The sequence below is a fragment of the Cyprinus carpio genome, chromosome A6, assembly GCF_018340385.1.
Source record: "Cyprinus carpio isolate SPL01 chromosome A6, ASM1834038v1, whole genome shotgun sequence".
Classification (NCBI taxonomy): domain Eukaryota; kingdom Metazoa; phylum Chordata; class Actinopteri; order Cypriniformes; family Cyprinidae; genus Cyprinus; species Cyprinus carpio.
This window is the reverse complement of record NC_056577.1, coordinates 18,707,590-18,735,486: the sequence shown is the minus strand read 5'-3', so window position 1 is coordinate 18,735,486 and position 27,897 is coordinate 18,707,590. Positions and strand designations below refer to the sequence as shown.

At 37.6% G+C, this 27,897-nt stretch overlaps 1 protein-coding gene and 2 long non-coding RNA genes across 7 annotated transcripts in view; 1 reads left to right on the top strand and 2 right to left on the bottom strand.

Annotated features, from left to right (window-relative positions):
* LOC122145316 overlaps positions 1–23,072 on the bottom strand; it is a 30,207-nt gene extending 7,135 nt beyond the window's left edge. For both annotated transcript variants that reach the window (XR_006160261.1, XR_006160262.1), the window contains exon 1: positions 22,975–23,072. This is a non-coding gene — a long non-coding RNA (uncharacterized LOC122145316). The remainder of the gene's footprint in view (positions 1–22,974) is intronic.
* On the top strand, positions 225–24,718 carry bcl6aa (BCL6A transcription repressor a). Of its 4 annotated transcripts, none has more exons than XM_042758254.1 (10): positions 225–540; positions 13,815–13,907; positions 20,354–20,525; positions 20,627–20,848; positions 20,970–21,938; positions 22,233–22,417; positions 22,503–22,670; positions 22,757–22,887; positions 22,966–23,103; positions 23,199–24,718. In XM_042758254.1, the coding sequence occupies exons 1-10, from the start codon at positions 513–515 to the stop codon at positions 23,340–23,342; spliced, it is 2,250 nt and encodes a 749-aa protein (XP_042614188.1). In that variant the 5' UTR covers positions 225–512; the 3' UTR covers positions 23,343–24,718. The 4 variants fall into 4 exon arrangements, with proteins under 4 accessions (XP_042614188.1, XP_042614189.1, XP_042614191.1 ...); XM_042758255.1 differs by having other exon boundaries at positions 226–540; positions 22,236–22,417; XM_042758257.1 differs by lacking the exons at positions 225–540; positions 13,815–13,907 and adding an exon at positions 17,232–17,305 and having other exon boundaries at positions 22,236–22,417.
* A 1,757-nt stretch (positions 24,719–26,475) lies between these two features.
* LOC122145315 lies at positions 26,476–26,916 on the bottom strand. Its single transcript, XR_006160259.1, has 3 exons — positions 26,886–26,916; positions 26,719–26,784; positions 26,476–26,645 (listed from the first exon to the last, which is right to left on the bottom strand). It is a non-coding gene; the product is annotated as an uncharacterized LOC122145315 (long non-coding RNA).
* Positions 26,917–27,897: the final 981 nt, after the last annotated feature.

The window sequence follows — 27,897 nt, the reverse complement described above, 5'->3', positions numbered from 1 at the left end:
CTCGCTTCAGATCTCTGCTATGCCGATCCTCCTCCACACACTCACTCGCAAACGCATCCAACCAGGGAAAGCTCCGGCTCGCCGGGATATTCTGGGGGCCGCCAACTGCCTGTAAGACAGAAGAAGGAAGAGGGCGGCAGGAATCAGCACCTACTTAGCCTTCCCCAATCCAGCCAGGCATCTTCAACATCTGCCAACATGTACGCTCAGCTCTGAGCCCCTCTGCTGCGTGCCAGCTTTCCTGCCATTCTGAGCTCCACTGCCACTGATCCTTGGGTTTCGCTGTAGAGCTGTCACAATCTGCTCCGCTTTCTTCCTTCTCGTTGAACTCCGGATGTCCTCCGCTTTCCCCAAGGCATCACCAACATTCTGTGACTGTTAAAAAAAGAGACTTCTGCCTCGCTTTGTCAACTTTTGGACTGTCCAGGGGTGTCCCACTTCCTGCTCCAGAGTTTGAGAGGTGGTGAAGCAGGGGGTTCCTCGCAACTACTGAGAATCCCTCATCTCCCAGCATGCCCCATTCCATGCAGCAGAAACACGGTGAGAATTTTCTCTTTAACTACCTTCTTTCTTACTCTCCTCTGTGACCTCACACTCCCAGCAGCACTGTGTTTCTTTTTTTCTGCTGCTGAGGTTGCAGTAAAATAGTCCAAAGGAAATTAATAAAAAGCAAACGCATTAATTGGGAAGAAAACGAAAGAGATGCAAGCAGAGCAATTTCCTTAACACGCTCAGTAAACCAACACTGAAACACTGGGAGAGATCAGGGTTCCAAATCTTAACTTTTTACAGGTCAAAGCTTGCTTCTTCTTCTTCTTCTTCTTCTTTTTTTTGTCTTAGAATGTCATTTCATAACTGTTTTTACATTATTAGTAGTGCACTTATATTGATCTGACACAAAAACTTCTGACACAAAAGATGACATTCTGAAGAACTGTTTTGCCAATACATTGAAAGTCAATGGGGTTCAAAACAACAGTGAACCCCACTGAATTTCACTGTATGGGGAAAAAAAAGAGTCTCTTTTCATAACTTCATCTTTTGTGTTCCACAGAAGAAACTGAGTCACCCAGCTTTGGAACAACATGAGAGTTTTCATTTTTATTTTTGGGTGAACTATCCCTTTTCAAGAGAAACTACCTGAAATGAGTGCTTGGGAAAATTCATAAGAAAAAGCCAGAGCTTGCCCCATTACTCAAGATAAAATGAATTTTTTTAATATGATATGAATGTAAAATGTGTGTGCAAAATAAGTAGGCACCAGAGAGGAGAGAGAAGCGGAGAATAGAAAGAAAGTGCCTGAAGCTGTTTGGACTCTGCACTCTCTTAATCTTAGATTGAGTGTTTTCTCTTCTTGGCAATCGCTCACACAGTCTTAAGAGAAAAATGCTTGACCCTCTTATTTATTCATTCTGATGTAATTCACAAGTATTTGACATCATTTTCAAAAGGGGCTCCCTCCCCTTTCATATTTTTCTGCCAAATATACTTTATTACAAGTGGGCTTAGGGAAATTTCTAAACATTGCTTACTGTGATAAATTAACAAATCAAAAAGCATTAGAGCTGGGTCCATGAACTCACATAGAGAAAAGATAATGGAATAACTGTTGGAGAAATGAAATCAACATGATTTGGTATGTGCAATGATAACAGCTCATGAATAAAGAGTGGAAATATCTCAAGTTCCAGCAACATGACAGTGAAAGTCGCAGGTAAGTGTGGGAGGGGAAAAAATATTCTATTTTAGCTGTTAAAACAAATATTTAAGCTCTGAATACAGATATTCTGTACATGCACAAGCTTAGTTAATTTGCAAATGATGTGAAAGCTGAATGTTCTAGCAGAACTAATCAAATAAATCACAGAGAGATAGGAGACATGTGCATGCATTACTACAGTGACATACAGTAACAACATAACCATAGTGTTCCATAAGCATAATTTGCACCGGGAATCTGTTATTATGCAAATGATTTGAATCACAAATTTAAGACAATGTGGATACGATGCACTGGATGTTTCCTTTTTATGCACACATTTGTAATGGACATAATGATATAATAGCCATAAAACAATCAGCTCTCACTCTATGTTGTGTGTAAAACAATTTATGTTGTAGACAGATATGAATGCAAAACAGCACTGCCGATGCACTTACTGATGTACAGTACATCTGTATGCGAGCACTACATAAGCTACAAAGATCTCTCGTCTAACTCTCTGGAGTGGGACAGTCATGAAGCTGATTAAAAGCCATGGAGGAGATGGTCATGTTTACAAGCTTAGTTAAAGCTCATTTTCCACTCATGTGCTCACATCGGAAATGCTGCTCCAACATACACAACTTACACAAAGACTTCCTGAAGGACCTTTCTTGCTCAAGACTACCCCTGTGCACTCTGATGAATTAAGGTCTGCTGAGTTTAGATGGTGGATATAACCCCTCTGAATGCTTACATTTATGACTAGTCAAAGTTCTGTTTTCCAAACAGCATATAATAAGTGTATGAGGTCCACATGGCTTATTTTACCTTATATACTGTTGACTGTTAAAAAAAGAAATATTATTTTTTAATTTTTTAATTTTATTTTAAAGTTATTTTGTAACAGAAACCTTGTTTTGCCAAGGCAAATTTCTCAGCAGGGACTAATAAAATAATTGAATGCTTAAGCAGACAAGGTGGCATATCATCAGCTGTACAGAACAAATGTACAAGCAGCTGCTTATCAAACATAGCACAGATCTGACATTGATTTGAGTTTTCTATTTTGGATAATCACGATTCGATGTCTCTCCTTGGCTTGACCACTATTTGCTGGTAATATAAAGACTAGGTTACTTTTTCTGACTCACTTTAGCTTTGGTTTATGTACATGAAATTATTTCTGTTTCTGCATGATAAACAATTCACATCTCTTTTGAGGTCAGAGGCAGGCCAGAGACCAAAGTGACATGTATTTAATTTTAGCTATACACTTTTCATGCAAAAATCATATTTTCAAGATATTCAAACCTGTTTCAGAATGACAGAATGAGCATATTCAATTCAAACCACAATTCATTGCATAAGCATGAAGCTCAATTAACATTGGAATGAATTGAAAACACTCACTCTACTCCACACCAGTGGACACACACTGTCAATCCCACAATCCATCGTGTGAGCGTGAAGCTCAACTCCCATAGAAATGGACTGAAAACGCTCACTCTGACCAGTTCACTCCATGCCAGTGGACATGCACCTTCACTTGCGAAAACTCCCAATCACGCAGATTCTCTAGTGGTGTAACTGTAAAACCTGCAGCTAAAGTCCCTGAACTCTGTATAAATACATATATGGGTCCCTGTGGGCATCTCTATTAGTGTTACACTTAACGAGTCTTCAGTTGGGCTAATTGTGGCTTATTTGCACTGATAACCCTCATAGTTGATGATCAACACCACTCTCCCAATAATGATCATGGATTCTCGCCATAGCAGCAAACATGCCAAAAGAGTACAGTTTCACAGAAGTGACACTCTGTCTGATCTGTTTGCTGTAAACATTAGCAGAGCAGTTTAAGGGCGTCAGGGTCAAATCCAGCGGAAGTAAGTGTTGATGGCTGGCTGGTTCCATATGCAATCTGAATTCTGGCAGAGCAAAATCCATATGCTGATGCCATTTGGACCTCCACTTGCTCCACTTATGCGGAAGAACAATACATTCATTTTTTAACCCATTCACAAAAGTTTAGTAGATCACTAGCATCACTAAAGTTTAACAAATTGCCTCATATTTATAGATAATGTTATTTACACTAAACTATTGTTTACACTATTTCAGGGTAGTGCACTAATTTTTATTCCACTTACAGAAAACTAAACTGAAAAAAACAAAACTTTTCATGATCTTCTATAACATGGTCATAAACAAGATAAATGCTTTGAAACTTCTCAGTCAACAAGTCTAATAAAAGTTCTTCATAAGGTTGGAAATTAAATAAGCTACAGTACTGTATTACCAGAGAGCTGGTATTACAACTTGTTCCAACAGAGATATGTGAGTTACCTGGCAACAGAGAATGCATGCCCTGTGTTTTACATCTAAACTCTGATCATGTGTCTTACGAAAGTGATACCCTTATACAATAACAACAATAATCTGCATCAACATTGGACTGATCGTTTTTGCAGTTCAGACTGTCTTAAACGCACAGAAAATGATCCACCATAGATTTAAGGAATACATTTAAAAATATGCATTTTCACAGGGATTTTTTGTAAAACCCACCCAACAAAATATACTGCTGAAAATCCTCTCCCAAAATCCCATGTAAATTGATACGTTATTAAAAATTTCTGGAAATACATGTTTATCTACTTCTTGGGTTTTTAGAATTGGTCAAAGTTGGAGACCATCCAAGTAAAATCAGGTTTTAGAGGAGCTGATTTCTGGGACTGGGTGGAATTGCTTTCATCCAGGCCAAAAGCCCCTGCATCCATGTTATCATGGATTACACTCCATTTGCTCCCTCTGATGGATGGAGGGAGAGAGCCAAAAATAGGCAACACAGAACCACACCCCTCCACAGCTCTAATGGATATTCCACTGAGGCATTTCGTCCAGATTGGATTTCATGATATCCTGACTTCTGTGATTTAAGAAATGTTTGGGCAAACCAAACTCTTCACTTTAACCAGCAGTAAGCTATGAAAAAAGCTGCCTTAAACAGTGATGAAAAATAAAGAGATTTGGCATGCACTGGCAGGAGATTTGAACTGGATGATGGATGAAAGCATGTTTAAAAGCTTTGAGAAAAAAAAAAAAAAAGAAAAAAAAAAACTCTTGCACTGCGTTTGCTCATACATGCAGTTTTAATAAGGTATCCAACTTGCTTTAGAATTAGGCCTACTTTGTCTTACCATATACTGATGGATGTTTCTCACTTTGAAAAATGCAAACTCTTATTGATAAACCAATGAATAAATTTTAAGCTCCTTCTAGACCTGTGTACAATATCTTAATTTTTAAACCTATTGTTGGGACTCAGAAATGTGTACATTTCCACTTATTATTTTTGCTGAAATGAATTAAGGTACCTATGCAAAATCTGATAATCATGTTATTCCATTGAGAAAATACATAGTTAATAAATACTTCTATCTATCTATAGACATTATCTATCTATCTATCTATCTATCTATCTATCTATCTATCTATCTATCTATCTATCTATATATCTATCTATCTATACACACACACACACACACACACACACACACACACACACACACACACACACACACATATACAGTTGCCTATATGTGTATCTCAACACACAACACATGTTTTTATATATGTATTATATGCAGTTTATGTATGTAGCCTCTGTATCATGACAATCTAAATGGTTAGAAATACTTCATCAATCCTCCAAAAATCATCAATACTTTGATCATGTACCTTCGGAAAGAAAAATCACGAAAATGAGCCCTTTAATATCTCAGTTCAAGCTCATCTAAAGTCAGAGATTTCAGAATGAAAGCAATAATTTCTTATCAGATTTTCCTAAGACATAATGACTTATCTATAAAAATTGTATTAGCACATGCCGTATGTCTTGTTTCTCTCTCTTGTGTATTTTAGGAGAAACATCTCAGACAAAGTTAATACTAAATGGCGCATAATTGAGAGCTCAAATAACTCCTCCGGATGAGCTCAAAAATTCATGTAGCATTTTTATTCCCAGTTGTAGCCAGTCCCATTTACACCAAATGATAAGAAAGACTCTTTTTGGCACGAACATTCAGTCCAACATATTTCTCAAAATCCCGATTCCACAAGAGAGCATGATCTCGCAAGCGCGATACTTAAAGGGATTAGGCCGTTCGAGAAATTAGTCTTGCGCTACAATTTAAGGCAAGGTGTGGAGAGGAGGAAATAGCAGGCGCTTAAATGAATGTTTTCGAGACATCTTCTTCCTGAGATTAACTCCTAATTACATCTGGAGGAGTGAGAGTACATAACCTTAATACCACACAACATGCAAGCCTTCAGAAATGCATAATATATCTTTAGGCAACAAAGGCAAGGGTAACAAAACCAAAAGGCGCATCTTCAAGCACGTGCGTCTGTTGCATATGGTTTGCGGATCTGAACGCTTAATAATGATCAACCAGCTCCCTTGACACTTAAAGACAATGACAACAAAAACATGTGCTGTATCTAAAACTAGTTCATGATAGGTTTAGGGTGCTAAAGGGCTGGGATTATAAAATAAAGAACTCATATTTTCACATTTTGGTGTCCTGCCTTCCAGTCCGCTCTGTGTTTTCTCTGAAACACCATAAGAAATGAGAAAAGTACGAGTCATTATTATTGGTTCAAACGGACGCTTCAAAGGTTAAACGTGATATATGTGATGTTTGTAGTTGTACAAATAGCTACAGACCAAATGCGTAACTATGTCAGAGGACTGTTTTCACTCTTTTTTTTTTTTTTTTTGCAATCCACCAGGTGGCGCAGGACTAAAAAAAAAAAAAAAAAATCTGTACTAAAGGGGGAAAAACAGAAAAATTCCAAAACACCGAATTCTCTCTCTCATTCTTGTGCTTTCCCCCTTCTTTTTTCTTTTTAGCTCCTCAGCAGCTCCTCCTTCCCTAAGCACATCTAGCTTTTAGCCTGCCATATATCTCTTAATTGCCCAAACTATTTGTGCACTGGCCTCATTTAGAGTTTTTGTTGTTGTTGTTGTTGTTTTTGCATGTGGTTTTCCTAAAGAAACCAATAGAGCCAGTGAAGGCAAGGTAAAAATAACTATTAAGTGCTAAAGTGTGAACGAGCAAGAGAGTATTCATAGATGCTGAATCATTTGATGGCATCACAGCAACATATAGGGTGATGCAGGTGACTTAACTCTTTTTCCTGAAGAAGAATATGTGTAAACAGTGTTTAATTTTTTTTTTTTTACTCTTGCAGTAACACACACTAACGTTCTGTACTGTAAGGTTATATTCATCACAGACCGATCGCATAAGCTAAAACCTACTCTAAACTAATGTGAAAAATTTCCACTCGAGTTTTTGGCAGACTTATCTCATAAACTAAAACTCGAAACTCTATTAGCACTCCAAGGTGTGATGCAACCAGTTTCATGCCACTGTCTCTGAGTCACTAAAGATCTTTCCTCAAGTGACTGTACTCATTTCCATGAGGACTGCTGCTGCTTTCAGCTGCTCTTTTAGATACATTTCTACAAGAGCAGAAATGGTCAATTTTCAGATCTGCTGAAAAAGATGGCAGGTGCTGTTCAAGTAATCAAATCCCACCGTCACACTCTTACATATCAGGAAGAATTTAACTCTTTCAAAACACTGTGTAATATTAAAAAGCTTTATTGTTAGACCACTTATTCTGATGCTCTCTTATTTATTTTTTACTTTTTGCATATTACACTCAAAGTAATTAATACATTTTATTAAAGACACTTAAATGTAAGTGGGTCCGAAAATTGTTTCTTGAAAAAAAATGTTAACCCAAAAATGTGCTTAATGTGGTAAAATCTAAATTAATGCATTTTATTCAAATAAAATAATCATTTTAACATCATTGATTTAGCCTAAATATAATAGATTACACCAAAATACAAATGAATAAATTAAATATGTGACCATTGCAAATGACATCTTTTACCGTGTAAACCTAATGTCACATAAAGGACCATTATAATGACGAATCAATATCCCAAAAGTTTATAGCATGACATATGCATCTTCAGCAGGTTGTATGAGGATGCTTATGGCATCAATGTTGCAGCTGTGTGCCTTCACCCAACCCCCTATGCTAGGCCCTGCTTACAGACAGCATACACACATGTCACTGAGGTAGGCAAAGCAGCAGTACTTCCACCACTCTACATCCCCCCACCCCACCCCACCCATTGCTGTTTGGGCTGTGACATCCTGTGTTGATCAGCTCACATGCAAAATCTTGAGACGACGTGGCCCACGCTTCAGTCTAAATCTGATCTACCTCATATATGTCAGCATTATGCATCTGCTGCCTGAAACTAACCTACTAAATATGTCTATAAATGTCTTTGAATTTAACAAAAATCTTATACCAGCTTCTCATAAACTATGAGAACGTGAATGGTAAATTTGACGTGGGATGTAAGAAAGTTGAAACATCAGATCAGACCACAGAGAGGCTGGTTTTCTCACCACAGTTGAGGAGTTGAGTATGAAGCACTGTAGGCGTTAAATACATACCGGCTTTGTCTCTTCTGGTTGTGTCTGTTAAATGTTAAAGAACAGCAAACGACTCTGTGTTGTCAGTCTGCAACATCCAAATATTCATCATGTGAAGATGCTAGGTTCTTCATAACTGGTATACAGCATTCTCAAGGGCAGCTAACAGAGATGGAGTCAATACAGACTGAAAGTGTACTTAAATAATAGACTGGGATATTTAGAATACAAATTCTATGGCGTATTCATTTTTAAAACATTGGGTAAATCATGTTTATAGGAGATGTTTATGAACTTTTGTAAATGGTGCATTGCACTAGTGGCTTGTGTTGATGTGGAGAAATGTTATCAAGTAACTGTAAATAGGCCAAATTTACAGTTTATGAAGACCAATGTGATTCTCATGGCTTTGTGAGCAATACATGAAGTCAAACAGATACAAAAGTGAGTGATAACAGTACTGACAGGAATCTGCCAGACTTCTTTCAGTACACAGAGTCGACTAAGAGTTCAGTTTACAGATGATATAATTTCCTACAATGAGGATTATAATAATACCTATATTAAAATAAGGGCAGATTATTAGTGTACTTGTAGCATAATTTGAATAACAGTGAAAAAAATACCTAAATAATTTCCTGCATCGTTGAGCATAGCACAGAGGGATTTCAATGTTTGTATAACAGCATATTCATATACAGAGAAACTATATTCTAATCACACTTTACATCAGTGCCACGATACTACATTTACAATTTTGCTCATATTTTCAATGTTATATGATGCAACAGTGCTTTAAATGTCTCTCTGACATTGTGAGGTCACATTTTATATGCAAGTAAAACTATTTTGATGTGGTATTGCAGAGAAGATATTTAGATTTTTTCACACACATATGCATGATGTATCGTTTTTATATAAAATAAATACAAAAAAGTAAAGAGTTAAAGTAAAGTGTGATACAAGTATAAACTAAGAATTAAGTTGCTGATCTTAAAAACTGGTTATCCATGTGACGTCTTTTATTCTCTATGGAAATTTAGAAAAGAAAAGGCTTCCTTTAGAATTTTTATTCACAAGCCAAAAGCAGTCTTTTTATATTAAAGAACTAAAAGGACCTCAGTGCACTTGCTAACAGCAGATCCGCACCATGTTACAGCTTCGTTGCATCATTCCTCTGATGAACACGGTTGGCTCAAGACTTCGCTGACAATATAGGTTGAAGCTGGCAAAAAAAAAAAAAAAAGTGCTATCAGATGGGGGTAAAAAATTTGCCGCTCATGTAGAAAAGAATGTGGGGTGGTTTCCGGCACTCAGGCTAATGTTAATGGCCAGCACATTGTGCTCATTCAGCATCATCAGACAGTTGTTTTACACTTGTAAGTAAAAGTTGAAACAGAACAGACAGTCACTACCAATGCAGCTTGTTAAAAGTCTCAGACTCATACTGAAGAATAAGTATTTGTAAACTCTTGTCATCATTAGCTCGTTTCCCTTTCTAACACAAACAGAAATCCTTCACAAAGTGGCCCAGGGACACCCCAGTGATGTCATCCTACCGTGACATTGTGTCATTCACGCCTGTTGCTCAGTAGTTTATGTAACAGAGTATTTATCAAGGCTCCCCTTCTCCACCCTGCTTTTCTAAGTGGGTTGTTTATTTTTGTGTGGAATTTGTTGGTTAAAAGTTTGCCAAGGTTTTGCAGTAATTATCTCATGCACATGTGGTTGGGCACTGCAGGGGGCCATGGTAAATTACACATTTTTCTCCTAACTCCTGGATGCTTTTACGGCCTGTATTATGCAAAACCCACATCGGAGGGCCTTAAAACAACCCTCCAGTGGATTGAAATAAAGTTGACGCTGCTCTTTGTTTTGAAGCTCAACATTGTTGTGAAGAAGGGCATTAACTATTTAAGAGAATTTCCCCTGTTGGTTAGCAAACACCTGGGGTGTCTTTATTGGGGCAGCAGATCCAGATGGGTGGATATCCGTATGATTCCATTAAGAAAAGGGAGAGAAGGTTGGGGGAAAAAGTATCCAAGTGATGCTGTAAATAATTACCAACATAATTTTGCAGAAAACCTCAAATCACCTTCCTCAGTTCAGGGTGAATCTGTTTTCCATAACTATATATTAAAGTAAGGGGCCAATGGCATGTTTTTATGCTATCTGTTAATTTATTCATGAATACATTAAAAATGCATTTTATACATACAATATTAAAATATTTAAGTTTTAAAATTCATTTTTATATGTACCTTTTGGGGTGCATAAAGTCAGTGTATTACAACTATGAAGAAAAAAATAAATTCTTGAAAAGAAAAACTTGAGTAGTTTTGCCAATAATAATAAAAAATAAAAGTATTGAAAAATAAATAAAGTCTTAAAAATAAGATTTTTTACAAAACTGCTTCAATGCTAATTAATATATGAAAACTTAAATCTTTAAAATATATATAAAAATCGTATATAACTGGTATATAAACTATATGAAATCAGCATCAATTCAGAGTATATTATATAAGATTTTAAATATGTTTTAAATATTTGCTGTTAATCATTCAAAATAATTAATCACACTTTTTTTTAATCGCAAAGTAATCCTAAAGTTTTTAAATATACTTTTATGTTGTCTCCTCACATTCAATCTTCAAATTTATGTAGAAACAACAAAGATGGTATATTTTTAACATTTGTTTAAAGCCATCTTTTTTATGACTGAATTAGACAGTTATTAGACTTTAAAAAATAACTACTTCTAATTTCAGTGAACTTAAAACAATCTTTACATAAACCCATTATAATAAATGTTATATTTACCTGTGCCCTTCAGCAAGTAGGAAATATACAGATATTGAATAAAGTTATCAAACACTAAATTCTAAAATAAATATATATGAATCCATAGTGTTGCACAAGTTATTGATTTCCTCTTTTTTTTTTTTTTTTTTTTTTGTTTAACAGACAGCAGCTGGGTTATTAGGTTATTTGGGCTGCTTTAAAGGGATAGTTCACTCCAAAATCAAAATTTGATGTTTATCTGCTTATCCCCAGGGCATCCAAGATGTAGGTGACTTTGTTTCTTCAGTAGAACACAAACAAAGATTTTTAACACAAAGACGTTGCAGTCAGTCTTATAATGGAAGTGGATGGGAATCACTGCTAAAACACACAATAAAACAAAAAAAAAAAAAAAAAAAAAAAAAATAAACATACACAAAGCAAATCAAATTAAACCCTGCGGCTCGCGATGATACATTGATGTGTAAAGACACAAAACAATCGCCCTGTGCAAGAAACTAAACAGTATTTATATTGTTTGTTTTACCTCTGACTTCACGCAATGTCCGAACTGTTAGAACTCTCCTTATAAGTGCAAAACAGTTTTAAAGCTGTAATCACCTTTTTGGTAACTTCATGACTTAACTTGACGACATAACCACGTCATTGCATGCTCATCGTTTTTTTTTTTTGCGCTTTAAAATGAAATGATCCAGGCTACAGCGCGCAACTCCATTTGTGCGTTCAACTGAAGAGCACACGCTACGAGCACAGTATAACAGCTGACAGGACAGGAAAATTTCATATTTACTGACATATGGCCTGACAACATCTCATCTGACCGCAGTTAACTTTTGCTATACTGAAGCTCCCACTTCACCACCTGGTTACTTGTACCGTTTCCGCGCTCGTTTGACTAGCGCCTGGAGCTTAGGTGAAGTTGGAGTGCGTGTCTGAAACTCTCCCATTTGATGTGGTCGTAAAGACATTCTGCGTCTAAATAAACACAATTCTTGTAAAGAAAAAAAAAAGAAGCAACAGTTTTGAGTGAGGTTGCCAACCCAAGCTCCGCCCCTGCGTTAAATGTTTTTAATGCATTAGAAAATTAACCTCTGCTAAATTTGACCCATTGTGAGAACAGCTTCAGAAATCCATCAAGACAAGTTTACCTTAAGCTGTCCTGTTCCATCTACAACAAGTAGATGTTCTCTAAACTAATACACTTAAATCAAAGCTGGCAAAATATATATTAGTGGGTCAGAAAAATCAATTCATTACGTTGATTCAATTTTCTCCTCAGGCCAAAATAACAAAGTAGGTCAATCAGTGTTAAACTGAGGAAATTAAATGACTTCCACGTCTTCACAACACTAAATGCATTTTATGTGGGGTTGTTTGTTAAAATTTAATTTTACATTGTGGGCTGTCATGAGAAGGTCAAAAATGTTCTTGTTGTCGCTTCATGCTTCTATTATGACTACCTAGGCACGATCTTCACGAAAAAGTATAGAGGCGTTTCATCTTGTAGGTATGTTCCACCTCTGATCTAAAATATCAGCCCACACAATCCGGGGTACAACTAGCCAAGGTAGCACAGAGGCAAACTATTTTTGGAACATGTTTTCCTGTTTTATATACACTTCAACAACAGCACATTTCTTTCAGGGTAATTATGAGGTAAAGATTTGCTTTTAGTAAAGATTACAGATTCTTGCAAGATGCCTTAAATATCACTGGATATATCAAAGACAACATTTACATGCTGCAAAGTAAAAGCACATTAAATATGTGAACAAATTTCAACTTTATTTTGAGGTGTAACATTTAGGATGAGGTTTTTATGAGAATAAACACAGGTGAGTTGAAGAATAACAGAAAAAAAAATAAGAATCAGTTGTGTACCAACTGGAACCATGACGGCTAAGAAAAAAGGTCAAGAAATCATTCCAATTATATGTCAGTTTCTGTCGCTTTTTCACTTTCTTGATTTGATCTCCATCTCATTACTGTGAGATTTTTTTCTTTTGAGTCACTCTATGGTGTCACAAGAGTTCAGCAGTTTTTTATATTTTTTCCTCTTGATGTTCCACCATTTCATGTGCCCAAACAGTGTAATGTTGACACTGATGCTATCCAACAGATTTACAAAAAATCCCCATACATATAATTACATCAAATGTCTGCATTAGCACTATGCAAAGCAGAAAACAAGACACTAATGAAACCCAAAAAGACTGAGTCAGAGACGAACAGTAGGAAAAACGGTAATACAAACCTTATCTTCTTCACTTCAGGTTATTTACATACTGATTAGTTCATAAAAATAGCAAACCCTCTTCACACAAGCAGAAAAAGAAAACCCCTTTAAGTAAGTAGAGTTGTCAAATATAATTTTTCTGCTAAGACATTTTTATTAAATATACTTATATTTTATGCACTGATGCATGAGATTTTTTAAGTATAGTGTAATTTTTTTTGTTTAAAGATAAATGGCACATGTGGATGGGGCATAACATAAAAAAAGATGTAAATAACAATCACAGAAATTAGGTCATAAACAGATAAAGTGTATCAGTAAAACTAATAACAAGTTAAGGTCCGGTACTTGATGAATAATGTGTCTTTTGGTCTTCATGGTATCAGAATAATTAAGCCTAAATCTGTCATTTATGACGACAAATTAATCAGCAGAATATCAAGGCTGCAAAATGTACAGAGGCACTAACTAAATCCAGACAAAAGCACTGGATCTGTTAGGAATGGAAAACATGTGCACTAAAATTCTTCTTTTTTTCCAGCCCAACAGATGCTTGTTCTTTGTCAGGGTATAAACGGCTCAAGGGAGGACGGACCAGCTCCCCCCAGCTGGAGCCACAAACGAAGTTACCCAGGTGAGCAAGTCAGAAAGCGAATCACTCAGCAGTCGACGTTTCAAACCCAGCTGAGTAAATCTGAAGTGAATAAAGTCATGAAGATTAAAAAGTTCCAGTTAGTGATTTTGCAGAGTGGCTTGATTTTAACTACCAATCATCCTTTACACAACACTATTTTGTCATGCACTACAAAATTGCTACTTGTTGCATTTCCCACAAATATTAATATCTACTTGTTGGATTTCCTCCTCTAATGTTTTCCTCGAACAACTAAAAAGAAACTACTATTAGGCAGAAATAAATAAATAAATAAAAACATACAAATATCCTGAAACCAATTATCTCTTGACTGCTCAAGCTTAAAACAGGTGATAGTTGTGTAAAATGTAGTATATGTAGGTCAGAGCTGTCCAGTTACAGTTAGCTTTACAGAACAGAAGTAAAAGTGATTATAACACATTTAAAAATAAAAAAGTGAGTTCTTACTCCCTCTACTATAAATATTCAGCTGATATTTTCTGATTATGTATTCACGTCTTAATAGATAGATGCCCATATGTAGGCCTATGTATGTATACAGCACATAAGAGCTTAGTTTCAGAGTAAGCAAATCAAAGACTTGACATCAATATTCAGTAAAAACTATTTTATTCTTGTTGTCAATATGGATCTACAGGAACTCCATGAAGCACAGTAAAAAAAAAAAAAAAAAAAAAAAAAAAATTGAAAATGCTGTAGGCAACAATACAAAAGAACAAATAACAATACCATGTTGTTATTATAAACATCTTTTGTACAAAAGCAAAATCAGTGTGTTGCAGGAAAAAGCTTCAAATAGTATAAAACAACTTCTATGAAGGTTTAATAGTTTTTTTCCCACAGTACCAATTTTACAAGCAATCTTCATCATGACTCTAATGTAAACTCATGCTGACACAACAGCATGAAAGAACATCTTAAAATCTACGCCCTGTGCTGCTGCAAACAGGCCTGAGATGGAAAAATGTCCCGAGCAAAACAAATTCCAAAACTACAAGCCAACCAAAATTTACAACCCAGCGGAGAAGTTCCTTGCATTCCAGAGTCCATGTTACATGTATAACTGTGCATACTAATAGAATGAATTGCTGTAGAAATAACAATGTGAGATTTTAACTGCCCCAGGGAATATTCACATTAAGTTAATGTTGTTCGACAGAATTACTCAGCACTTTACCATAAAAAAAAAAAAATAAATCACCAGAAAGCAAGAACGTGTGATTAATCATCAGAGACGATATTTCAGCTAAAATATAGGCTATAATGGTAAAATGTGTGCTTAAAAACATAAGTCTAGCTATATACAGTGTTAACACAACTTAAAAAAAAACTGACATGAATTATTACATAATTCATGTTGACCGCTGTTTATCCATTACATCCGATGGGTCAGTTTAACTAGCTTACTTTTTTATCAGGGATTCTAATGAGGTGATATTGTGTCTCAGGGGACGCCGCAGGAACTACTGCTGTCTCTGAATGTGAAAACTCAGACTCCGTCCTAAACTTTTAAACAAGCTATAGCGAGTTTTTGCGAGTTTTTTTCTGCAGTTAGATTCAAAACACGACGCTTGGCGTGAGTTTGGACCAGAATGTACGTGTTTAGTAAATTAGAGATGCGGGGAAAAAGTGAGAAGCATGTTCGCTTGGAAGAGGAAGAGAATATGAACAGACATGTCGTCTCCTCCTTTTGCTTTCTGACAGATGCTTCTCAAAAACACAGCCTTACCAGATGTTAGAATAAACGACAATAGATGTCTTTTAGCCATCGATAAAAATAACTAACTTAATACGAGTGAAACTTTGAAGACTATGCCAGAATATGCAGAATCTGTTACTTTTAAATATTGCGTTTCGTTTTTTTTTTTTTTGAAGCATTGTCTGGACAATAAAATATCTACTAAAATGAATTCATAAATTAATGTGTGTGATCTACAGGCTACTAAACGGAGGCCTGAGGTTAACCTGTGAATAGGAGCTGCAGGTTAATTTCAGTTGACGTTCAAGTGACCAGTTTATAGAAGTTTCGACACTTTTAAAGAACAATTTATTAAATATGTATATATTCAGCCTTTGCTCAGAACGTAACGCAATAATAGTTTAACTCATGATAAATAAATTAGACGCACCACGTCTCTTTAAGCAATAATAACACAATAATAACACCATATTTGTGGGCCTAAACAACAAGTGTTTTGTACGAACTGCTGTTTTGTGTGCTGCTGTCTTTAACGGATACGGATACTTCAGCAGCAGAGAACGTGACATCAGTTAATACGTACAGAAAGCGCGTAAGAATGAGATTATTCGTCACTGCATCTTTAACAAGATCAAGCGCACCGACGCTGTTAGGTTCTACTTCCAAACTCAGCTGCCTCCTGACAATTAAACATTAATACTGCACAATTCCGAAACGAAGTGGATTTTAACAGTGCCTTAACAAGTCAATTAATATTCACCAATACTCCTCTCTCAAGTACAAACAAATAAATCGATTTCTAAATACATTTGTCGACATGTTATTTGCCAGATAACCGTTACTAATGGCAGTTCGTCAGTTGCCTACTACCGGCTTATGTACACATGTGACAGACAAACCACGACGACAACAAAGCAGTTAGAATCAAAGTAAAAATAATCGAATAAATTAACACATTCCAGATGTGAAATAAAGCCAGTAGTCAAGCACAATATATTCGTGTATATATAGATATATGTATGTATATATAATCCCGGTCAAACAAACCCATATGCACACTGGCCAGCAGGTCCAAGCCACTGAAGAGATAACATTAGGAAAAAGATTTCACTGGAAAAAAAAAGAAAAGAAAAAAAACAAAAACAATAAATAGACAAACTGTGTCCGTGTGAATAAGCGCTCCAGATATGTTCTGTATAGACTAGGTTATGGCCGTGGTTTTAAAACAGGGAAAGGCAACGAATGGACACATTTCGCTTATGTCATGGAATAGCAAATTAGTTCTGAGTATTTTGAGGCTGGGCTAAAGAGACAACGTACGTAAGCCACTTTCTCTGGCCACGTGACCGTCTCGGGCTGGACGCGTCCATGTGAAAGGAGGAATTAAACACTGAATGCAACTACTTTTCTCGATCATAACGCTAATTTGATACTTTAATTAACACCTTAAACATCGAATTCAAAAACACAGTACTTAATTATTAAAATACAATAGTGTGGAATTAAAATTTTGACAATAAGTGAAGAAATACAAAGTTAAGGCAAAATATCACACTCCCCTGTCCTCTATAAATGGTATGGTCGCCAGCTCAAATTCCGAGAATTGAGCTCTTCTGATTCTTAGAACTGGGGTTCTTAGAAGTGGTGATGCAAGAAGTTTCTAGGAAAGCACTACCAGGTGATTTTTTTTACATTCTTCTGCTCTGGCGCGCTGTTGCCATTACTCACACGTTCATTAAGGCTGTTTTATTGGTTTTTATGGTTAAATGTTTATCTCGGTTGATTTTTAGGTGTTATTGCGGACAGTTTTTAGAGCAGAGTGTTGATGTAAGGGGTCTGTCTAGTGAAAATACTGGTTTTCTTATTCTAGTAAAAATACTTTTGAGAGTTTAGGTCGTCCTGCATGATCCACACTGCTCTGTCAGTCCTCGCTGCGGGATCATGGGGTTGTAAATAGTATGTGCAGGTAGCAGAGGGATAACAAAATATTGACGGTACGCGTTTTTCCCCACGAACAAGACAGCTTTCAAAGTTGACTAAATAGCACATGGGGAATAGGATTATAAACTAGGGGTTGTGCAGTGTATGCTCAAATACAAAAACAGAAGCGTTAACCGAGGCATCTGACGATTTCACTCTTTTTCTTTCAGTGCATGTTTTAAACCCCAGAGTTCGCTCAGAAATCGGTGTTTGCACTCTCCCTCGCAGTTTCTCTTGACGTTTTGGTTTTGTTGTCCTGTGCCAGAAGCTGTGTACATTGTGTTTTCAGTGTGTATGTGCAGGTATAAATCACATCCTATGCTTAGATATGGTTTCTAGTTTGGTTGTACAGTTGTTGAGCGTGTGTTTGCCATTTGTTGTTTTATTTATTGATTTATTTTTCTGTAACGCATCCTAAACCCATTTTTGTCATCATTGATATAGTCATTATTTATTTTGTCAGTGCATGAAGTGTTAGATTTTATAGCATTTCAGCTAAATCTGCCAGTGTTTGGCAGTAGAGATGCAACAGAAAAGTTTGTATCGTTGCTGTCAATTGTAACGGCGCGAGCGCAGCAGACCTGCACAAGTTTCTCTGTAGTCTTGCATTATCTTTTAAATGTATGTTTGTTTGTTTTATTTGTCGCCAATGTGTTGGCCGTTTCATTTTAAAATAAGTTTTAATGCTCTCGTCAGAAGTGCGTCATATTAGAAAGATGCCTATATGCGTATGTTTAAACAGACATAAAAAAGAAAAGAAAGAGACTATCTTTAAAGCGCTGCTTGGCAGTGAGCGAGTAGCTCATAAATCTCCGTCCGCTGTTTGCGTGTTGTGGATCGGGTTCTATTCCTGGAGTGAGCACAGTTAATGGCGTTCAGTTACATAGGGTAAAAGTATTAAATACGATTTAACGCTTAATAAGATGGAAACCGAGAGCAAGAATGCGAGACAAAATAAGAGCTCAACAGAGAGAGCGTGTGCTCTGCCATATGACACTTTTCTGTGTTCGTGAGAAGTTGACGTTGTTTCTACGGTCATAGTGATTTAAGATGCTAAACGCCGGGGAAGTTGTCAAATATGACTTAATATGCGAGTTGCAGGTGTTGTCGGTGTCGCTTAGTGTTACTGAAGGTCAAAACGGTCTCTGGGTGACATCTCGTGGACGCAAAACTTCAGATTTCCTAAAGAACAGCCGAAATAAATCTGGTGGTTCAGAACATGAAACGTGGCTACAAAAGTTCTTTGGGTCAGTGGAAAACATTTTAAGAAGAGCTGGGGTATTTAGGTGTTATGGTGGTTTCTCTCACTCTCTCTCTGTGTGTATGTGTGTGTGTGTGTGTGTGTGTGTGTGTGTGAGAGAGAGATTTTTATTTGTTTGTCCAGTGGTTAAAACCCCGATCCCTTTCCCGGTCATTTGCGTGTTTGCCTCCTCACACAAGAGCATTACAAAAGTCATGGGCTGATTAAGCTGCTTTGGCACCATGACAGCTCCCGGTCGGGGATATTAATGTTATGTAGGCTCGAATGGAAACAGAATCTCGAATACTGAATGTTCAACATGTGAGAAATGTTCGCCTAACTATTTAAAGGCGTCCAGTGAAACTGTATTTGTGTCAGGGGCGCCAGATGTGACTGGGAAAACCGTCTGAGGTGAATCATTCAGTAGGCTATCTGAACTTAGGAAAGCAGAAAATGTGTTTTCACAAAATGAATCTATAAATAAATAAATAAACGCTTCTACCGTATTAACAATTCTTGGGTTGTGTTTGTTGACTATTCCACTTTGTCTGTTATTACACTCATTCCTCAATAGTGAAGTGTATCGGTCCACAGTACTGCAATAAACAGCCTAACGACATTTTCCCATGACTCATTCTATTTCATTCTCCCCAAATAAAGACTTTAAAATCGCAGGGAAAGAAGCAATTTTCTTCAGAAGGCAAGAACTGTGTATGCACATTTCAGTGAACCTGGTACATAATATATTAAGATAAATATACCTTTTTCTGTGACTAACCTCGCCAAGTGCCTAAAAGTTCGTTATAACTGTGAACTTGAAGGATAATGCTGTCAGATAAAAGATAATTTTAAGTAGGAAGCAAAATGATTCTCAGACCTGACAGAAATACACGTGGATGGACGTCAGTTCTCTAACTAAATATTTGCATCGTTTGTCGCCACCTACCGGAGAGAGAGGGACATTTGGCGGCATCTCGGAGAACTAAACATGTTATTGATTTTCAGATTAAAGGGATAGTTCACCCATAAATGATAAGTCTGTCATCATTTACTCACTCTCGTGTTGTTCCAAACCCTAATGATTTTCTTTCTTCAGTGGAACATAAAAGGAGATGTCAGGCAGAATGACAGCCTCAATCACCATTCACTTATATTGCATGCAAAAAAAAAAAGTTGCAATGAAAGTGAATGGCGACTGAGGCTGTCATTCTCCATAACGTCTCCTTTTGTGCTCCTTTGTAAAAGAAAAAGCAGAGGAGGTACACATTGACAAATTTTTGATGCATAACAGGGTTAAAACTATATTCTTAATAGATGTTTTGACATGCCTCCTTAAAAAAAGCAAAGAATAACAGCATTGCCTTTGTTTCTGAAGTTTTTAAACAGCTAATATGAGTTTCAAAGATTTCTGTGATGTAAGAATAACACCCAACTTTTCTGATTTTAGCGCATATTGTTTAGTGAGCACCAATTACATAATTCATGGTTCACTTTGTTTCCTAACAGATCTCGGAAAAATGGCTTGTGCAGCCGACAGCTGCATCCAATTCACGCGTCATGCAAGTGATGTTCTGCTCAACCTGAACCGAATGCGTAGCAGAGATATCCTTACAGATGTCACGATTCTGGTCAACAGACAACAGTTTCGAGCACACAAAACGGTCCTTATGGCATGCAGGTGCAATTGAAGACTATTTGGATTTGTTACATGCTTTCTTGTAGTGGAAATATGTTCATTTGAGACCCCAAAAGCTTACTAAAATCATAATTTCTCCACAGTGGGCTCTTCTACTCAATCTTTACTGATTCACACAAATGTAACCTGAACGCCATCAGTCTGGACCCGAAGGTCGACCCAGAGGGTTTCGCAATCCTCCTGGAGTTCATGTACACTTCACGTCTCGCACTGAAGGAGAGCCTCATCATGGCCATCATGAACACAGCCATCTATTTACAGATGGACCACGTTGTTGACACCTGCCACAGATTCATAAAGTCCAGGTATTTTTTCCTTTGTTCATAAATGACACCTTAGTTCTTAATTATACAACATGAAATAAATATGCTATACTTGAATGACAGAAAGCAGATGTTCTTTAATTTGCTCCATATTTCCATGCAGTGACACCTCCATAAAACTTCCCAGGGAGGACTTTCTTGTCAGCCCCCTGCTTTTACCTCAAGATGTTCACAGCTACAGACCCCATGAGGTGCTGGAAAATGTTCCTGGACGGTCAGCTGCTTTCAGAGATGGGAGACCCTATGGTGTCTGCATGTTTAACGGGGTCAACGCTCCTAACAGCTCGTACCTTTACAGCCAGTTTCCAATGCAAGGTTTTCCCTTCCCTCTTTGCAAGCTGACAGACACCAAAAACACTTTCTCAGACTTCTCAAAGGGAGGCATCATACATCACAAACACTGCTCGCCGGCTGATGGCAACATCCCCATCCTGGCCGACTTCACCCGCAGCGCCACCGGCGGGAGCTCAACCGCTTGCCATGGCAGCTCATACTCCTCGAGAGAGCTGGGAAGAGATGAGGAAATGAAGCGGGAGACCTTGGAGGGAGGGGTCCATTCGATTGGGATGAGCTCCAGAAAGCACAGCTTCACCAGCGTGGCCCAGGAGCAGCAGAGGGAGACTGGGAAAGAGCAGAGTTCCCTGGCAGAGGAACATTTGAGCCACCAACACTACTCCATGGGCATATCCTCTAATGGACGCAAAACCTTGATGAGCAGTCCTCAGAGCCCCCTCAAGTCAGACTGCCAGCCTAATTCCCCAACGGAATCGAGCAGCAGCAAAAACGCTGCCCTCACGCAGGCCTCGCAACCTCCAACATCTCAAGGTACTCAAGACCCTAAAGCTCGTAACTGGAAGAAATACAAATTCATTGTTCTCAATCAGAGCTCCAAGGAGGAGGAGACCAGTCCTCATGACCCTGGAATGCACTCCCCGCAGAGGCCGAGCTTGTCTGCTTTTCTTCACCACGTTGATTCTGAACATCCCGACTCGAAGGCGACAACAAAGATCAGCGAGCAAGGCGAGGACTTCACTGTGCCTCAGGCCAGTCGCCTCAACAACATCATCAACAGGTGAGTTTTTCCAAAGGAAATCTGACTCTCTTAAACAGCCAAAAAGGTGTCGTCCTCTGTGTACAGAAACCTATTAGAAGATCTTGTTTACCAATGCAATATAGTTCAGAAATGCAGGTTTGTGAGCATTTTGTGTCTCCACCCACCACCTCCACAAAGCCAGATTGAATTTTTCTTCATCCATTCCAATCCTCTTAAAGCACACAGAGGATTTAAATGTGTGAAATTCATTCAATATCCTATAAAAATTTGAGTGAATTCCTCTGCAGACCTAAAACGTGCTGTTTTCCTCAGCAGAACTCTAGAGGGATCACAGAGGAACAGGGACAGCCACTCTTCGCTCTATATGAGCCATTTAAAATGCTCGTCCTGTGGCTCCCAGTCTCCACAGCACTCTGAAGTCTGTCCCAACACGTCCACCTCACGTCTGGCCGAGGAAATGTCTGAGATGCACTCCGAGTACTCTGATTCCAGCTGTGGTGAGATACACTTCTAAATAGTTTCCTAAAAACCTGTTTGTGTCTTCCAAAACCAACCTAAAACCATTTCTCCTTTGCCTCACAGAAAATGGAACATACTTTTGTAATGAATGCGACTCCAAGTTTGCAGAGGAGGAAGCCTTGAAACGCCACACGCTTCAGGTCCACAGCGACAAGCCATACAAATGTGACCGTTGCCAAGCAGCATTCCGCTACAAGGGAAACCTTGCCAGTCACAAAACAGTTCACACCGGTAAAAAATAAACAGCCGCTGCTACAAATGTCATTTTGGCTGCAACTTGCAATGTTTTGCTTAACCTCCTTTCATTTGTGCTGCAGGAGAGAAACCGTATAGATGCAATATCTGCGGGGCTCAGTTCAACAGACCAGCTAACCTCAAAACCCACACACGAATTCACTCAGGAGAAAAGCCATACAAGTGTGAGACCTGCGGCGCTAGATTTGTGCAGGTGAGTGCTTTGAGTTTCAGTCAATTGTGCAGATATAAAAAAAGATATTTGCAAGGCCAACATGATCTCTTTGCACAGGTTGCTCACCTTCGGGCTCACGTTCTGATTCATACCGGAGAGAAGCCATATCCATGCGAGATCTGTGGCACTCGTTTCCGCCATTTGCAGACACTGAAAAGTCACCTGCGAATACACACGGGAGAAAAGCCCTATCATGTAAGCATATATAGAGCGATAGCAACTATATCAATAAAGTGCAAAAGCGTTAATTCTCACCCTAACTTAACACTGTTCTTGCATTTGCTTTTCAGTGTGAGAAATGCAACTTGCATTTTCGCCACAAGAGTCAGCTGCGGTTACACCTGCGGCAGAAGCATGGCGCAATCACCAACACCAAGATCCAATATCGCATGTCCTCGACAGACCTGCCGTCCGACTTGATGAAGGCATGCTGAGCAGGCACTTAGTGGCAGACCAGACCATGGCATTATATAACCTGACTTGTACAATCATTCAAAATTTTAGTGCCACACTGTGTTATTCGGACTAATTTTTTTTAATTAAAATAACATTTAAAAACTGGCAAGAAATGCCAGTCTAAACGGGTTTCCTCTACATTTGAAAATAGAACCACAATATGGTCTCTAGTAGTCACTTTATTGTTTATATTTACATACATACATATATATATATATATATATATATATATATATATATATTAATGTTAGGATGTTATGTTTTGTTTTGAGTTATATATACATGTGTGTATATATATATATATATATATATATATATATGAAAGCTTTATTTTGTTGGAAGAAGGATGCAATGTAAAACGTTTAAATCCAGTTTTTGAAAATACAGTATTTTCTAACAAAAAAAAAAAAAAACTTTTCTGAAGGAATTGGGGATGTTGATTGAGGTTGCAATATTTTAAGTCGAAACACATTTCTCGCAAAGCAAAGAATTGTGTCTCTATAGATTTTTATATGTAAATGTACAGGCTACACTATGTTGGAATAACCTCATTTAAGAGGAACTCCTAACTGTGACTATAGCATTGAATATCTTTCTTGGTTTTTGACGTGTACTTTTGAGATTAATGGCTGCTCTCTCAAATGGAAAACATGCATGAGGTGGGTTGCCACTGATAAACTTTCACCATGTAGGCAACTGCATAAATATTGTGACAAAGTGTAATTACTTTACATCAAGATTGCTCTCTGCTGGCAGAGCCGATCTGTAATTACATGGTAACATATGCATTCAAAAGTAATAATGATGATAATAATAATAATAAAAGAAAAGGTACTGCTATGTTATGACCAAGGAGATATTTTGCTTAAGATGTATTTGTATAGAAACGTGACGTTTTATTTCTTTTGGCAAGTGAAGGTTTACAGTTTTGTCATTGTTCTAGAAGCTACGTAAAAAGGTTATACTATTGTCTTTCTTTTCTTTTCTTTTCGTCTGTGTATACACTGTGTACTCAAGGTGCCTTTCTCAATGGTGTCTGAATTTCTTTTCATTCAGTCCAGCTCTACTAAGGTACAACTGAAGGGCGACATGTCCTTTTTTCCCTTTCGAGCGAGAAAACTTGTGAGAATGTTTTTGTGACAGAAGAACGGTGTGAGTGTGTGTGCATGTGTGCTTTATAAATGCTTTTCACACACCTCAAGAAAAAAAATTCAGCTCATTGCGTGAGCTATACATCTTCAGGACTTGTTTTGGGATTGGGCTTTTTTAAAATAATAATAAAAAAATGCATTAAGCTTACTGTAAAATATAGATGTATGAATGTATAATAAAAGTATTGGATTTCTATGTCTAACATTTGTGTAAAGCCTCTTTATTCTAAACTAAACAAAAAAAAAAAAGAAACATCCTCTCGCACTGAACTGCTTTTATTTCCAGCAAATGTTTTTAAACAACTGACACAAACGGAACATATTTCATAAGCATTTGATGAACAGAAATGGAATAATGCATTCCTGAACAAAGGTCGCAGTAAGTACCATGTGTGGCCACCAGCCTCTTTCAGTACTACAGTGCATCTCATCCTCATGGACCAACACCACACTTGCAAGTTCTGGGACGTGTGTGGGGAGACACATGGTCACACCTAGTTTGGCACTGCAAGGACAATCGAATGTCCTTTCTTGTCTCCCTGCAGCACTGTCTTAGGCATCTTTCATTATGGACATTGTTCTGGCCACATCTGCAGTCCTCATGCCTCCCTGCAGCAGGACTATCGCATGTTCACACAGGTGAACACATTAAGCTTAGCATTATGGGAAGGCTTGCATGTTACAACAATAGCAGAATTGTTAGAAGAGTCTAGATAAAAAGCAGAGAACCAATCACCACAAACTTGGGGTAGTGAAAAGCAACGCTGGAAGCGCCATACTTTTGTTGTATCAATTCATTAAACAGGATTAGAGTAACATGAAGAATGAATGAACCACAGTAGGAGTTAGGAACTGCTCAGCTATAGTGTTTTCATTGAGACTTGCTTTGTTTTATACAGGTACTACTAATTCACAGTCAACAGATAACAAACTGCACCATCTAAAACAACAACAACAACCAGATTTATACCACTTAAACATGCTGATCTATAAACCATTGGCCAAAATGATATTGACTGCACAATTAATGCTCAGACATATGGTGCGCACATTAAAGCACTATACTGTACATACTCTATAGTATTATACAGACATCATCCATCTAAAATGTTTTAATCAGTTCAACAAGGCCATATAGTGCAAGCCTGCTAAATAAAAGCCATTCTTAGGGGGGAATCAGAAAAACTGTATTACAAACCATAAAAGTATCAGATCCTGTTGCGTTACTCTGGAACAGGCCCGAGATTCTTTTGCTTCCTTCTTCAAAACCAATATAACACAAATGCAACAATATAGCTCACAATGCAACAGACATACATTTTTTTTCTACTGTGGTGGGGAATTTCCATTGACTTCTATTGGTTTTATACTGAGCCAGCATTGTCTATCTGCTCAACCAAACCTCTCCACATTTTAATTTTTTTTTTTTTATTGTGAGTTTTTTTTGTGGGGACAGTAGTGTGCTCCTGACAGTACAGGCAAAACCTGATTCACACATTTACTTAGCGATTATAAATGGTCCATTCAATAAACTTCTATTGTTTTCATATATACTGTGGCTATAGTGTAATCCTAACTGAAACCTTCTTTACATTGTTTCAATTTTATGCTGTTTTTACAAATGAGGACACACCCATTTTTTTTTCTTCTTTTTTCCAGTTTGTCACATCTAGGTATAAATGTGTCACCAAAATATTGTTTCACTATGTTAATCTGGGTTTTTAAATAATAAAATCTGACGCACTCAGTGTTCAACAGGTTTCACTTTTTCAGTAAGGATAATTTTGAATGTTGAGGACCTCACAAGTAGTCAAACTTATACACATTTTTACACTCAGAAGGGAGGCAAAAGTATGAAGTTTGACTACTTGTGAGGTCCTCACCATTCAAAATTATCCTTACTGAAAAAGTGAAACCCGTTTATTTATATAAACTTACAAGTTACTATTAGCTGACAAAGTTTTTAAAAGCCACAATTTCACCTGCAATGTTTATTCACAGGTGAAAGCACAACCCTGTAGGCATTAACACAAAAGCTCAGGCTGTTTCTTCGATCTCAAAATCACAAACAAGAGTATCATTGAGATCCTCAGGGCCAAGTATCCAATGATTTTTCCTCCGAGTAGAAATCTAAAAGCAAGAGAAAAACATGGATCACTGAAGAAACAAAAAAGTAACAAAGCCATTATTTAGAAAACACTACCTTTTCTTCTAACAGCTCGTTGAGTAAGGAGTTTAGAGCAAAACCCTTAGCAATGCGATCATCCATCTAAATGACAAGACAACAGGCCATCAAGACAAGCTACCTAAAGCTCACATTCCTCCAATCATTAAATTGACAGACTTCCTAAGGTCCATCTCTAAACTTACTTTACTGTGGTGCAGCTCAGAGCAACACCCTCCTCCTCCTCCATGTCAAAGCGCTCATTCATGCATTTCTCCTGATAACACAGACTAGCACCACTGGAACCTGTCTGGTGTTCTCGCAGCGCCATCCTCAGTTGGTGCAACTGGTGCGGCCTGTGCTTGAGGGGGTCCCATGGAAGAGGGGGCTGCCCCCTACCTGGCACCGGCCCCACATCAGCTAAGGACAGCCCCGTTTCAGTGTATACGAATCAATCCCCAATTCATGACTTAAGTAAAGTCACCCATAGTGTTTTTCAGATGCCACAGGATAATTGAAAAACGTTTGTGCTAAACACGAGAAGACAAACCCGAGAAAACTGATCGTAATGAGATATATATATACACACACACACACACACACACACACACACATACACTACAAAATGTACTTTTGCGGACATTGTGAGCACGTTCTGAGCTCGAAATGACTTGGAACGCCACATGACGGTTCAAACGAGCTATCATCGAGTTTTGAAAGAACCAACTCTGTTATAAGGGGAAAAAAAACAACACCTACCATTCTCATTAAACCCTGTATCTGTTTAATTTAAGCGTAGCCGGCGAGAGTTTCAGTAAAACTTCGAATGGAAACGGAACAAGCAGCTGATAGCAATGTCTTAATTTAGTGTTTCATCCGGTTCAAGCAAATGAACAGATTTCAAGTTAATTGGTGAGCTTAGCAAATCCTTCGGTACTCTGTACATTAACACGCGAAAATCGTCTAAATTTGAGACTGTCAAAATTAGGGATTATTATTTCTACATACAATAAACATTTTAGCAAACTTTAAAATGAAACAATGCTCTGCTACAGCGAAATGTTGTAATATATTAGTTTTAGCTTGTCAGATACAGTACAACATGCTTTAGTTTTACTTAGAAATTATTTAGTAGCAAGTAGCAAATTTTAGAATTTTTTTTTATCTTATCCCCCAGGAGTACTTTTAGGGACTCTTTTTAAAACACCGTAATAAGTA

What these genes read in the sequence shown, in the direction of transcription:
- bcl6aa (XM_042758254.1), top strand. Translation starts at nt 513, where the DNA reads ATGCCCCATTCCATGCAGCAGAAACACG. An exon ending in GTACTCTGATTCCAGCTGTG is followed by an intron (nt 22,418 to 22,502) that starts GTGAGATACACT and finishes TTTGCCTCACAG; the next exon opens with AAAATGGAACATACTTTTGT. An exon ending in CGGGAGAAAAGCCCTATCAT is followed by an intron (nt 23,104 to 23,198) that starts GTAAGCATATAT and finishes TTTGCTTTTCAG; the next exon opens with TGTGAGAAATGCAACTTGCA.